Source organism: Salmo trutta, chromosome 26 (genome assembly GCF_901001165.1).
Source record: "Salmo trutta chromosome 26, fSalTru1.1, whole genome shotgun sequence".
In the NCBI taxonomy this organism is placed as follows: Eukaryota; Metazoa; Chordata; class Actinopteri; order Salmoniformes; family Salmonidae; genus Salmo; species Salmo trutta.
The window spans coordinates 37,236,908-37,250,603 of record NC_042982.1 but is presented as its reverse complement, the minus strand read 5'-3'; the positions used below and the strand labels follow the sequence as shown (position 1 = coordinate 37,250,603).

At 48.6% G+C, this 13,696-nt stretch overlaps 1 protein-coding gene across 3 annotated transcripts in view; it reads left to right on the top strand.

Moving 5' to 3' along the window:
- Positions 1-13,696, top strand: part of arhgef17 (Rho guanine nucleotide exchange factor (GEF) 17) — a 104,046-nt gene that overhangs the window by 87,481 nt on the left and 2,869 nt on the right. For all 3 annotated transcript variants that reach the window (XM_029715885.1, XM_029715884.1, XM_029715883.1), the window contains 12 exons: positions 3,352-3,468; positions 8,081-8,173; positions 9,460-9,645; positions 9,764-9,814; positions 10,120-10,229; positions 11,591-11,676; positions 12,123-12,241; positions 12,372-12,579; positions 12,724-12,797; positions 12,941-13,128; positions 13,256-13,497; positions 13,604-13,696. The exon at positions 13,604-13,696 is cut by the window's right edge and continues 175 nt beyond it. In XM_029715885.1, the coding sequence (XP_029571745.1) occupies positions 3,352-3,468; positions 8,081-8,173; positions 9,460-9,645; positions 9,764-9,814; positions 10,120-10,229; positions 11,591-11,676; positions 12,123-12,241; positions 12,372-12,579; positions 12,724-12,797; positions 12,941-13,128; positions 13,256-13,497; positions 13,604-13,696 (1,567 nt within the window). The remainder of the gene's footprint in view (positions 1-3,351; positions 3,469-8,080; positions 8,174-9,459; positions 9,646-9,763; positions 9,815-10,119; positions 10,230-11,590; positions 11,677-12,122; positions 12,242-12,371; positions 12,580-12,723; positions 12,798-12,940; positions 13,129-13,255; positions 13,498-13,603) is intronic.

Here is a 13,696-nt window from a genome sequence, read left to right as displayed (position 1 = left end):
ATAAGTACAGCTCTTAGACTAAAAGTTCATTATCATAATTTTCACAATTTCACAGTATTATTCCAACCTCATAGTGTGGAAATGTATGTAAAACACAACAAACCACATTTTTGAATGCACTGCGCCCTTAAAAGGAGAAAAAATAATGACTCCCACATTAGAAGGGAAAGAGTGACAGAAGAGGATGGGGAGAGTGGCTGCTTGTGTAACTGGAGGGATGGGGAGAGTGGCTGCTTGTGTAACTGGAGGGATGGGGAGAGTGGCTGCTTGTGTAACTGGAGGGATGGGGAGAGTGGCTGCTTGTGTAACTGGAGGGTGGAGGGATGGGGAGAGTGGCTGCTTGTGTAACTGGAGGGTGGAGGGATGGGGAGAGTGGCTGCTTGTGTAACTGGAGGGTGGAGGGATGGGGAGAGTGGCTGCTTGTGTAACTGGAGGGATGGGGAGAGTGGCTGCTTGTGTAACTGGAGGGATGGGGAGAGTGGCTGCTTGTGTAACTGGAGGGTGGAGGGATGGGGAGAGTGGCTGCTTGTGTAACTGGAGGGTGGAGGGATGGGGAGAGTGGCTGCTTGTGTAACTGGAGGGTGGAGGGATGGGGAGAGTGGCTGCTTGTGTAACTGGAGGGATGGGGAGAGTGGCTGCTTGTGTAACTGGAGGGATGGGGAGAGTGGCTGCTTGTGTAACTGGAGGGATGGGGAGAGTGGCTGCTTGTGTAACTGGAGGGATGGGGAGAGTGGCTGCTTGTGTAACTGGAGGGATGGGAGAGTGGCTGCTTGTGTAACTGGAGGGTGGAGGGATGGGGAGAGTGGCTGCTTGTGTAACTGGAGGTGGAGGGATGGGGAGAGTGGCTGCTTGTGTAACTGGAGGGTGGAGGGATGGGGAGAGTGGCTGCTTGTGTAACTGGAGGGTGGAGGGATGGGGAGAGTGGCTGCTTGTGTAACTGGAGGGTGGAGGGATGGGGAGAGTGGCTGCTTGTGTAACTGGAGGGGATGGGGAGAGTGGCTGCTTGTGTAACTGGAGGGTGGAGGGATGGGGAGAGTGGCTGCTTGTGTAACTGGAGGGATGGGGAGAGTGGCTGCTTGTGTAACTGGAGGGATGGGGAGAGTGGCTGCTTGTGTAACTGGAGGGATGGGGAGAGTGGCTGCTTGTGTAACTGGAGGGATGGGGAGAGTGGCTGCTTGTGTAACTGGAGGGATGGGGAGAGTGGCTGCTTGTGTAACTGGAGGGATGGGGAGAGTGGCTGCTTGTGTAACTGGAGGGATGGGGAGAGTGGCTGCTTGTGTAACTGGAGGGTGGAGGGATGGGGAGAGTGGCTGCTTGTGTAACTGGAGGGTGGAGGGATGGGGAGAGTGGCTGCTTGTGTAACTGGAGGGTGGAGGGATGGGGAGAGTGGCTGCTTGTGTAACTGGAGGGTGGAGGGATGGGGAGAGTGGCTGCTTGTGTAACTGGAGGGATGGGGAGAGTGGCTGCTTGTGTACCTGGAGGGTGGAGGGATGGGGAGAGTGGCTGCTTGTGTAACTGGAGGGATGGGGAGAGTGGCTGCTTGTGTAACTGGAGGGATGGGGAGAGTGGCTGCTTGTGTAACTGGAGGGATGGGGAGAGTGGCTGCTTGTGTAACTGGAGGGATGGGGAGAGTGGCTGCTTGTGTAACTGGAGGGATGGGGAGAGTGGCTGCTTGTGTAACTGGAGGGATGGGGAGAGTGGCTGCTTGTGTAACTGGAGGGATGGGGAGAGTGGCTGCTTGTGTAACTGGAGGGTGGAGGGATGGGGAGAGTGGCTGCTTGTGTAACTGGAGGGTGGAGGGATGGGGAGAGTGGCTGCTTGTGTAACTGGAGGGTGGAGGGATGGGGAGAGTGGCTGCTTGTGTAACTGGAGGGTGGAGGGATGGGGAGTGGCTGCTTGTGTAACTGGAGGGTGGAGGGATGGGGAGAGTGGCTGCTTGTGTAACTGGAGGGTGGAGGGATGGGGAGAGTGGCTGCTTGTGTAACTGGAGGGATGGGGAGAGGGGTTACAGGTGACAGCTTAGGTGTAGACCACAGGAGGCTGCTGAGGGGACGACATCTCATAATAATGGCTGGAATGGAATGGTATCAAACCTATGGAAACCATGTGTTTGATGTGTTCAATACATTCCATTTATTCCGTTCCAGCCATTATTATGAGCCCTTCCTCCTCATATAATAAGGTGCCACTGGCTGTGGTGTAAGGCACCTGATTTATCCTGATATCACTCCTGACAGATGGAGGAGAGAGGATGGAGGAGAGAGGATGGAGGAGAGAGGATGGAGGAGAGAGGATGGAGGAGAATGGGCAGCTCTTTTCATGAGGGGTTGAAATGCCTATTTCTGTGTTACTGTTAAACCATGCCCCTTATTCTCTCTCTCTCTCTCTCTCTCTCTCTCTCTCTCTCTCTCTCTCTCTCTCTCTCTCTCTCTCTCTCTCTCTCTCTCTCTCTCTCTCTCTCTCTCTCTCTCTCTCTCTCTCTGTCTCTGTCTCTGTCTCTCTCTCTGTCTCTTTAAATTTCCTTGCCCCTCTAATTTGTTTCTCACCTCCTCCCTCAAATCCATTGTATAGAGAAACGGCTGTTCAGAGGGAGTCACAGTGTGTGGGGAGCATGCCATAATGCGTGTTGTGCTCACTTCCTGTGGATGTGTGTGTTTGTGCTCTCCATCATCACTCCCCACTGAGGCTCCGCTTTTCCCCACTATGGATCCCTTGTTTTTAAGCCTGAAGCGAGGCTTGCTATGTATCACCATATTGACCAATCCCAGCCAGAGCCAGGCTCACCAAACACTTGTTGCCGGGTAGGATTCATCCTCCTTCAGAGTCAGCTTAAAGCCTGTCACATTTTTCCAAGTCAACAGTTTGTGAATATATTATGACGTTTTGTTCGATTTGGGGTTTGGACGTTTTTTTTTCTTTCTACGCCCCTTCGATGGTGATTGGTCAACAGTACTACTGCTAGTAGGAACTATGGACAGGATTCTTCAGTGAAATGTTTGTTTTCTTTCAACAAGAGACAATTTGTTTTCTTGCACATTTTTAATTTGAGAAATACTGCACCAAACATCTTAATTAGATTTAAAATGACAGATTTCATGATTTTATCTTACATAAATTCAGACTATTTTGTCTATGTTGTTGCTATGGCATCTCTAAAGGGACAAAGAGTAATATTGCCACTTTTTTCAAATTTTTCAAGCTAAAGTATGCGAGGCACAGATGTTCACTTCACCTAGCCGAGTTCTGCTAGGAGCAAACCGAACCTAGTATGGGGGGGTTCTTTCCAGTATATTTTGCCTGTTAATATTCTCTCTCTCTCCTCCCATCTCTGTCTTTCTCTCTTGTACACAGTTCTCCAAAGAGATTCTTGCTAATATTTATTCAGCATACATCGATAACTTTCTGAACGCCAAAGATGCAGTGAGAATCGCAAAAGAGGCCAAGCCGGCATTCCTCAAGTTCCTGGAGGTGAGTGTGTATGTCCACTGTCTATCTGAGTGTGAGTGTCCACTGTCTGAGTGTGGGTGTCCGCTGTCTATCTGAGTGTGAGTGTCCGCTGTCTATCTGAGTGTGAGTGTCCGCTGTCTATCTGAGTGTGAGTGTCCGCTGTCTATCTGAGTGTGAGTGTCCGCTGTCTATCTGAGTGTGAGTGTCCGCTGTCTATCTGAGTGTGAGTGTCCGCTGTCTGAGTGTCCGCTGTCTGAGTGTCCGCTGTCTGAGTGTCCGCTGTCTGAGTGTCCGCTGTCTGAGTGTCCGCTGTCTGAGTGTCCGCTGTCTGAGTGTCCGCTGTCTGAGTGTCCGCTGTCTGAGTGTCCGCTGTCTGAGTGTCCGCTGTCTGAGTGTCCGCTGTCTGAGTGTCCGCTGTCTGAGTGTCCGCTGTCTGAGTGTCCGCTGTCTATCTGAGTGTCCGCTGTCTATCTGAGTGTCCGCTGTCTATCTGAGTGTCCGCTGTCTATCTGAGTGTCCGCTGTCTATCTGAGTGTCCGCTGTCTATCTGAGTGTCCGCTGTCTATCTGAGTGTCCGCTGTCTATCTGAGTGTCCGCTGTCTATCTGAGTGTCCGCTGTCTATCTGAGTGTCCGCTGTCTATCTGAGTGTCCGCTGTCTATCTGAGTGTCCGCTGTCTATCTGAGTGTCCGCTGTCTATCTGAGTGTCCGCTGTCTATCTGAGTGTCCGCTGTCTATCTGAGTGTCCGCTGTCTATCTGAGTGTCCGCTGTCTATCTGAGTGTCCGCTGTCTATCTGAGAGTGTCCGCTGTCTATCTGAGAGTGTCCGCTGTCTATCTGAGAGTGTCCGCTGTCTATCTGAGAGTGTCCGCTGTCTATCTGAGAGTGTCCGCTGTCTATCTGAGAGTGTCCGCTGTCTATCTGAGAGTGTCCGCTGTCTATCTGAGAGTGTCCGCTGTCTATCTGAGAGTGTCCGCTGTCTATCTGAGAGTGTCCGCTGTCTGTGTGAGTGTCCGCTGTCTGTGTGAGTGTCCGCTGTCTGTGTGTGAGTGTCCGCTGTCTATGTGTGAGTGTCCGCTGTCTATGTGTGAGTGTCCGCTGTCTATGTGTGAGTGTCCGCTGTCTATGTGTGAGTGTCCGCTGTCTATGTGTGAGTGTCCGCTGTCTATGTGTGTGTGTCCGCTGTCTATGTGTGAGTGTCCGCTGTCTATCTGAGTGTCCGCTGTCTATCTGTGAGTGTCCGCTGTCTATCTGTGAGTGTCCGCTGTCTATCTGAGAGTGTCCGCTGTCTATCTGAGAGTGTCCGCTGTCTGTGTGAGTGTCCGCTGTCTGTGTGAGTGTCCGCTGTCTGTGTGTGAGTGTCCGCTGTCTATGTGTGAGTGTCCGCTGTCTATGTGTGAGTGTCCGCTGTCTATGTGTGAGTGTCCGCTGTCTATGTGTGAGTGTCCGCTGTCTATGTGTGAGTGTCCGCTGTCTATGTGTGTGTGTCCGCTGTCTATGTGTGAGTGTCCGCTGTCTATCTGAGTGTCCGCTGTCTATCTGTGAGTGTCCGCTGTCTATCTGTGAGTGTCCGCTGTCTATCTGTGAGTGTCCGCTGTCTATCTGTGAGTGTCCGCTGTCTATCTGTGAGTGTCCGCTGTCTATCTGTGAGTGTCCGCTGTCTATCTGTGAGTGTCCGCTGTCTATCTGTGAGTGTCCGCTGTCTGAGTGTGAGTGTCCGCTGTCTGAGTGTGAGTGTCCACTGTCTATATGACACTTGTATGTGTAGGTGAGTGTGATGCTCGGACTTGTCTTTAGCTAGTGTGTATGTGTGTGTCTCTGTGTGTGTGTTTGGTCTGTGTGTGTGTGTGTGTGTGTGTGTGTGTGTGTACATCCTGTCCCTCCTGCTCGTCCAATATCAGTTTTCTCAGGAGGTTTTCTTTAGAAAGAGACACTTGATCACTGATCCTCTGATGCCGGGCGAACATTACACAACTTTAAATGATCCAAACAACGCTGAGCCTCTCGCAACAAAAGACAACCATCTTTCCTGTAGTGTTGTCTTGCCAACGTAGGGGTGTGACGCAGACGGTAGGTCACACTAGAACATTCTTTAGGTGGTGGTGAGGATTCTCCGAACCACCACACTGTCTCTTGAAAACCACTGATGTGATTGTATTGTTAACGTAGATACAACGAGCTGTGGCTCAAAGCAGCCTCAAAAACGTTTTCAGTCAGACATTCACGCTTGTCATACAACGTTGAAATATCTAGCCAACATTTTGAATTGAATAACATTTCTTGTGAACTTCAGAGCTGTAAAGATTTGACACTTTTAAAGGCAAGTACAAACACATAGTACTGGTATCATTAGTCCTGCTCTAGTCTATATATTCATACCAGTACTATCATTAGTCCTGCTCTAGTCTATATATTCATACCAGTACTATCATTAGTCCTGCTCTTGTCTATATATTCATACCAGTACTATCATTAGTCCTGCTCTAGTCTATATATTCATACCAGTACTATCATTAGTCCTGCTCTAGTCTATATATTCATACCAGTACTATCATTAGTCCTGATCTAGTCTATATATTCATACCAGTACTATCATTAGTCCTGCTCTAGTCTATATATTCATACCAGTACTATCATTAGTCCTGTTCTATATATTCATACCAGTACTATCATTAGTCCTGTTCTAGTCTATATATTCATACCAGTACTATCATTAGTCCTGATCTAGTCTATATATTCATACCAGTACTATCATTAGTCCTGGTCTAGTCTATATATTCATACCAGTACTATCATTAGTCCTGCTCTAGTCTATATATTCATACCAGTACTATCATTAGTCCTGATCTAGTCTATATATTCATACCAGTACTATCATTAGTCCTGTTCTAGTCTATATATTCATACCAGTACTATCATTAGTCCTGATCTAGTCTATATATTCATACCAGTACTATCATTAGTCCTGCTCTAGTCTATATATTCATACCAGTAGTAGTCATTAGTCCTGTTCTAGTCTATATATTCATACCAGTACTATCATTAGTCCTGATCTAGTCTATATATTCATACCAGTACTATCATTAGTCCTGTTCTAGTCTATATATTCATACCAGTACTATCATTAGTCCTGTTCTAGTCTATATATTCATACCAGTACTATCATTAGTCCTGGTCTATATATTCATACCAGTACTATCATTAGTCCTGGTCTAGTCCATATATTCATACCAGTACTATCATTAGTCCTGGTCTAGTCCATATATTCATACCAGTACTATCATTAGTCCTGGTCTATATATTCATACCAGTACTATCATTAGTCCTGGTCTATATATTCATACCAGTACTATCATTAGTCCTGCTCTAGTCTATATATTCATACCAGTACTATCATTAGTCCTGGTCTAGTCTATATATTCATACCAGTACTATCATTAGTCCTGGTCTAGTCCATATATTCTGGGTGATGTGAAACAACGTCATCATTTCACTGGCCTCATCTCTGGCGAGCTCCAATTGGCTTTCGCTGATCACTGTTCTCAAAACTTGCCGTTGCACGTTCACACTACACGATCATTGCAAATTTTGTGCCAATAAAATCAAACGCCCAAAGACAGGATCGGCCGCACACCCTCGAGTAGGTAATGACATCAGGATTTTGTCTACGACCTCAAAAACGTGTTTGAGGCAGCTTAATTGGGGCCAAATGGTGTAGTTTACACTCGGCTTGAGGTAGAGCATTCTGACCCAGCTCTTTGAGTGACAGGCAGGTTCTACTGGAGTCATTTAGCAGACGCTCTTATCCAGAGAGACTTACAGTTAGTAAATTCATCTTAAGATAGCTAGGTGGGACAACCACATATCTCATATCTCAGTCATATAGTGGCTGGTTCAGGTGTATTTTTATTAATTAATTTTTTCAGGGGGGTGAAGAGGATTATTTAAGATACTGTTTGAAGAGGTAGAGTTTGATGTTTTCAGAAGATGGGCAGGGACTCTGCTGTCCTAGCTTCAAGGGGAGGCTGGTTCCACCATTGGGGTGACAGGACAGAGAAGAGCTTGGACTGGGCTGAGCGGGAGTGTGTGTGTGTGTGTGTGTGTGTATAGTGTGTATGTATAGTGTGTGTGTCTGTTTCTCCAGTCACCTATCAGCTGTTGTTTTTCTCCCCTCTATAGTTGACCTTTGTCCAGATTAGATGATGACTGTTTAAAAGTCACAGGTCTTCTTCAGTGACTCGGTCACAGGAGTGTGACTGATCAGAATGTGGAACCATACCGCCATCTAGTGTCTGTGGAGAAACCAGACAGATTATTCACACTGTATGGCTCATATGTACGTCTGACTAGAACTCTGCCCCCTTCTCCCCTTCTCTCTTCTCTCTCTCCCCTTCTCCCCTTCTCTCTCTTCTCTCTCACTCTTCTCTCTCTCCCCTTCTCCCCTTCTCCCCTTCTCTCTCTCTCTCTCACTCTTCTCTCTCTCCCCTTCTCCCCTTCTCTCTCTTCTCTCTCTTCTGTCTCTCTCTTCTCTCTCCCTTTTTCTCTCTTCTCTCTCCCTTTCTCTCTCTTCTGCCGCTCCTTCCATCTCCCCCCCCCCCCCCCCCCCCCCCCCCCCCCCCCCCACCCCCCCACAGACCAGTATGCGTGAGAACAAGGAGAAGCAGGCCCTGGGTGATCTGATGATCAAGCCTGTCCAGAGGATCCCCCGTTATGAGCTGCTGGTCAAGGTGAGTCTCCTCCCCTCTGTCTAACTGGTCAAGGTGAGTCTCCTCCCCTCTGTCTAACTGGTCAAGGTGAGTCTCCTCCCCTCTGTCTAACTGGTCAAGGTGAGTCTCCTCCCCTCTGTCTAACTGGTCAAGGTGAGTCTCCTCCCCTCTGTCTAACTGGTCAAGGTGAGTCTCCTCCCCTCTGTCTAACTGGTCAAGGTGAGTCTCCTCCCCTCTGTCTAACTGGTCAAGGTGAGTCTCCTCCCCTCTGTCTAACTGGTCAAGGTGAGTCTCCTCCCCTCTGTCTAACTGGTCAAGGTGAGTCTCCTCCCCTCTGTCTAACTGGTCAAGGTGAGTCTCCTCCCCTCTGTCTAACTGGTCAAGGTGAGTCTCCTCCCCTCTGTCTAACTGTCATAGGGCAGTCTCCTCCCCTCTGTCTAACTGGTCAAGGTGAGTCTCCTCCCCTCTGTCTAACTGGTCAAGGTGAGTCTCCTCCCCTCTGTCTAACTGGTCAAGGTGAGTCTCCTCCCCTCTGTCTAACTGGTCAAGGTGAGTCTCCTCCCCTCTGTCTAACTGGTCAAGGTGAGTCTCCTCCCCTCTGTCTAACTGGTCAAGGTGAGTCTCCTCCCCTCTGTCTAACTGGTCAAGGTGAGTCTCCTCCCCTCTGTCTAACTGGTCAAGGTGAGTCTCCTCCCCTCTGTCTAACTGGTCAAGGTGAGTCTCCTCCCCTCTGTCTAACTGGCCAAGGTGAGTCTCCTCCCCTCTGTCTAACTGGCCAAGGTGAGTCTCCTCCCCTCTAACTGGTCAAGGTGAGTCTCCTCCCCTCTAACTGGCCAAGGTGAGTCTCCTCCCCTCTGTCTAACTGGCCAAGTTGAGTCTCCTCCCCTCTGTCTAACTGGTCAAGGTGAGTCTCCTCCCCTCTGTCTAACTGGTCAAGGTGAGTCTCCTCCCCTCTGTCTAACTGGCCAAGGTGAGTCTCCTCCCCTCTGTCTAACTGGTCAAGGTGAGTCTCCTCCCCTCTGTCTAACTGGTCAAGGTGAGTCTCCTCCCCTCTAACTGGCCAAGGTGAGTCTCCTCCCCTCTGTCTAACTGGTCAAGGTGAGTCTCCTCCCCTCTGTCTAACTGGGTTAAAGTTCGAGGTGAGTTCCCAGGCTTCTCCTGGCCTAGCTGTTTCCTCAATGTCAACCAGTTCAGTATTTACGGCCTGCGTATGAAAGATGAAGGTAAACATGTGTCTTTGGATTCATATTCTCCTGCAGATGAAGCTTCCTTTACTTGGTAGTAAAATGTGTGTCCCTGTTCTCTAGGATCTGTTGAAGCACACTCCTGAGGAACATCCAGACCACCCGTTGCTATTGGACGCCCAGAGAGACATCAAGCGATTGGCTGAGAAGATCAATAAGGGGCGTCGCTCTGCGGAGGAGGTGGAGAGAGAGACACGCGTCATGCAGGAGATAGAAGCCCACATCGAGGGAGTAGAACACGTCAGAGATGTACGACTCTCACATTTATATATATCATTTATATATATATATACTCACATAGCAAAAGAAAGAAATCTCAAAGTTGATGGTACTGAAATAATGATTCTAATCTCTCTCTCTCTGTCAGATCCTAAACCCAATGAGGAAGTTCCTGAGACAGGAGATGGTGATGGAGGCGGTGAGACTGAGACACTGAGACAGTAGATTGACAGTGTGACATTATGATGGTCTTCCAGACTGACAGCAGAAACCATAGATACTCTGCTGAGAGACTGCCCTCTGTCAGATATCAATCTAGATAACAGATAAGAAGGATTGGATGTCTCTCTCTCTCTCTCACGCTTTCTCTCACTCTCTTTCTCTCTCGCTGTCTGTCCCTCTCTCTCTCTGTCTTTCTCACTCTTTCTTTCACACTTTCTCTCACTCTTTCTCTCTCGCTGTCTGTCCATCTGTCCCTCTCTCTCTCTCTTTCTCTCTCTGCAGAAGACTGTGGGGGGTAAGAAAGACCGCTCTCTCTTCCTCTTCAGTGATCTGCTCATCTGCACCACCCTAAAGAGGAAGTCTGGATCCCTGAGACGCAGCTCCATGAGCCTGTGAGCTTCACACACACACACACACACACACACACACACACACACACACACACACACACACAAACCTGCAATGTAGCTGCTTGAGCTTCTGAGTCACAATATAGAATGACAACAGACAGATCAGTCCATCTTGTATTTTTCCACTCACTAACAATCCTCCTGGGAATCCCTGTTTGATGAGTAGAGACTGTATGGGTTAATGTTAGGTCCCTAACCTAACATTAGACCTTTTGTTTTCAACCTAATCTACTCCCGTTCCTCTACGCCAATATGTGGACTGTCTGTATCCGGGGAGTATTCTGTTCACAGCCCAGCTTCACATGCGTACCAGACTGAATGTGCACAGGACGCAGCTCATCACGTCATCCAGAAATATGGCAGACATTGGATGAATATAAAGTGTTAATATCTTTGTGATGAACAAAAATCGGCCTCGGCGACAGTTATTTGAGTAATTCAGTGGATGTTTTGTGCACAAAAATGATGACTAAAGGAATTTTCAAATGGGGACTTCTCTATGGGGCCGTCTATGGAAACTGACTTTCTGGGCTGGACTTCAGTTAAACTGCAGTACTGAAGCAAGACTGTAGTAGTCAAAACCGGAACCCTGGCCCCTTGGTTCACCCATAGAGATAGATAGCCCTGGCCCCTTGGTTCACCCATAGAGATAGATAGCTCTGGCCCCTTGGTTCACCCATAGAGATAGATAGCCCTGGCCCCTTGGTTCACCCATAGAGATAGATAGCCCTGGCCCCTTGGTTCACCCATAGAGATAGATAGCCCTGGCCCCTTGGTTCACCCATAGAGATAGATAGCCCTGGCCCCTTGGTTCACCCATAGAGATAGATAGCCCTGGCCCCTTGGTTCACCCATAGAGATAGATAGCTCTGGCCCCTTGGTTCACCCATAGAGATAGATAGCCCTGCCCCCTTGGTTCACCCATAGAGATAGATAGCCCTGGCCCCTTGGTTCACCCATAGAGATAGATAGCCCTGGCCCCTTGGTTCACCCATAGAGATAGATAGCCCTGGCCCCTTGGTTCACCCATAGAGATAGATAGCCCTGGCCCCTTGGTTCACCCATAGAGATAGATAGCCCTGGCCCCTTGGTTCACCCATAGAGATAGATAGGGCGCTGCCCATACTAAGACGTCTTTTTGGCTACTAGAGGCCTCTATCATTCTCTATGGGTTCATCCCATACTTTGCAGTGTTAAATAAAAGATGACTGTCTTGCTGCCCCCTGGTGTTGCCTGAAACACATTACGCTTTCTGCATCGTACACAGAAATAGCTCTGTTTTTCTCCCTGTCCTCTCGTCTTTCTCCCTGTCCTCTCGTCTTTCTATCTCCCTCTCTTTCCAGGTACTCTGCCGCCAGCGTGATCGACACTTCCAGTAAATATAAGTTCCTGTGGAAACTTCCCCTAGAGGATGTGGAGATGGTGAAAAGTAAGTCTCCTGAGGGCTCATCGGATGTGTAGTTTATATGTATCTGAGATTATACTGTAGTTCTTCCTGTATCCCAGTGTTCATGGGATGTGTAGTTTAAATGTATCTGAGATTATACTGTAGTTCTTCCTGTATCCCAGTGTTCATGGGATGTGTAGTTTATAGTCTGAAATTACCTTCATGTATTTACATTTTTTAGTTTATTTTGTAAATATTTTCTTAACTCTATTTTCTTAAAACTGCATTGTTGGTTAAGGGCTTGTAAGTAAGCATTTCACGGTAAGGTCTACACCTGTTGTTTTCGGCGCATGTGACAAATACAATTTTATTTTGATATGTATCTGAGATTATACTGTAGTTCTTCCTGTATCACAGTGCTCATGGGATCTGTAGTTTCCTGTGAGTATCAGAGGTCAGATGTCATCATCTCTTTTCCTGTATGTAAGGCCCCTCCCAGGCAACCAACAAAGAGACCATCCAGAAGATGATTGGTCGACTGGACGAGGACCTGAGTACACTGGGACACATCAGCAAACTATCAGAGACTCTCAGCTTCTCTCACCAGGTAACACACACACACACACACACACCTCACATCTAGCAAATCTCATACACACATACACAATTACATTTAGTTTCTCTCTCTGAGAAACCTCCTTTAACAAACCTAATTTCTCTCTCTTCTCTCTCCTCAGTCTCTGGATGATGTGATTAAGGACCTGATGGCGTCGGTCCACAGGGAGCTTGCAGAGAAACAGTCTCTAGCCTTCAGTATGACCTTCCTGCCCACCAAGCTGGAGCTGACCACCGCCTCGGCAGAAACCAGCTTCGTCTTCGAGTTCAGTTCCCCAGACATACGCAGCAACTTCCAACAGGCCTTCGAAGATGCCAAGAAGAAACTGGGTATGAGAAAACACCTTTGTTATTTAACATTATATTACAGGTATAGTTCACCCGTCTTTCTCTTGAGATTAAACTCTAAGTTAATAACATCCACTTCGCACTTCCTGTGTGTGTGTGTGTGTGTGTGTGTGTGTGTGTGTGTAGCAATGAATAAGGACCAGTGGGACCCAGAGTTCCTGAAGGCTGTCCCCATTATGAAGACTCGTAGTGGGATGCAGGTGAGAGACCAGCCTGCCCTGGTGTGACATGGTTACCTGGCCATTCTGACTGTCTACGGTAAAGCTCAGGGTTTTGTGATGGAGAACACGCCTACTTAAGTATTCATAGTCCTTTTCCTCCTATCCTGCCTCTCCGTCCCCAGTTCTCCTGTGCCTCCCCCAGCCACAGTTGTCCAGAGAGCAGCAGTGAGGTGTGGGTGTGTAACAGTGATGGTTACGTGGGCCAGGTGTGTCTGCTGAACATCAGAGACCAGCCCACTGTAGAGGCCTGTATCGCTGTCTGCTCTGCTAGGATCATCTGCATCGCCGCGGTCCCTGGACTCAAGGGCAGGTTGGTACACAGAGCAGAGAGTACAAACACACACGTATCAGTCTTTACTGTTGATGTCCTGCAATGCTTGTAATGCTAACGTTACTGACTTCTAACCAATCAGCATCCTGCAACCTGTGTCTCCTAGGGAACGTGGAGTGGACCCCTTCCCAGCCCCTCCCCGTGTAGCTGTTGACTCCACCCCATCCCAGCAGCAGCTACACATCTCCATTTCTCATACGGCGCTGCAGCTGACCGAGCCCCCTTCAGGGGCGGGGCCAGAGTTAGTTCCGTTTGACAGTGATGACACGGACGATGAAGATTCTCCTAGCCCCTCCTCCACTCTGCAGAGCCAAGCCAGTCACTCTACTGTGTCATCCAGCTATGGCAGTGAGTGTACACACACACACACACACACCCAAGCCATCCATTCATCCAGCCCTGGTAACGACTATGCACACAAACACCCTGACTGTCCTTTGTCCCTGTGTCCTAGATGAGGAGGGGTCTGGTTCTAAGGACATGGCTACAGAGACCACCAGTAGTGAGGAGGAGCAGGACTACCCAGAGGCCAGTCCTTATGGAGCTC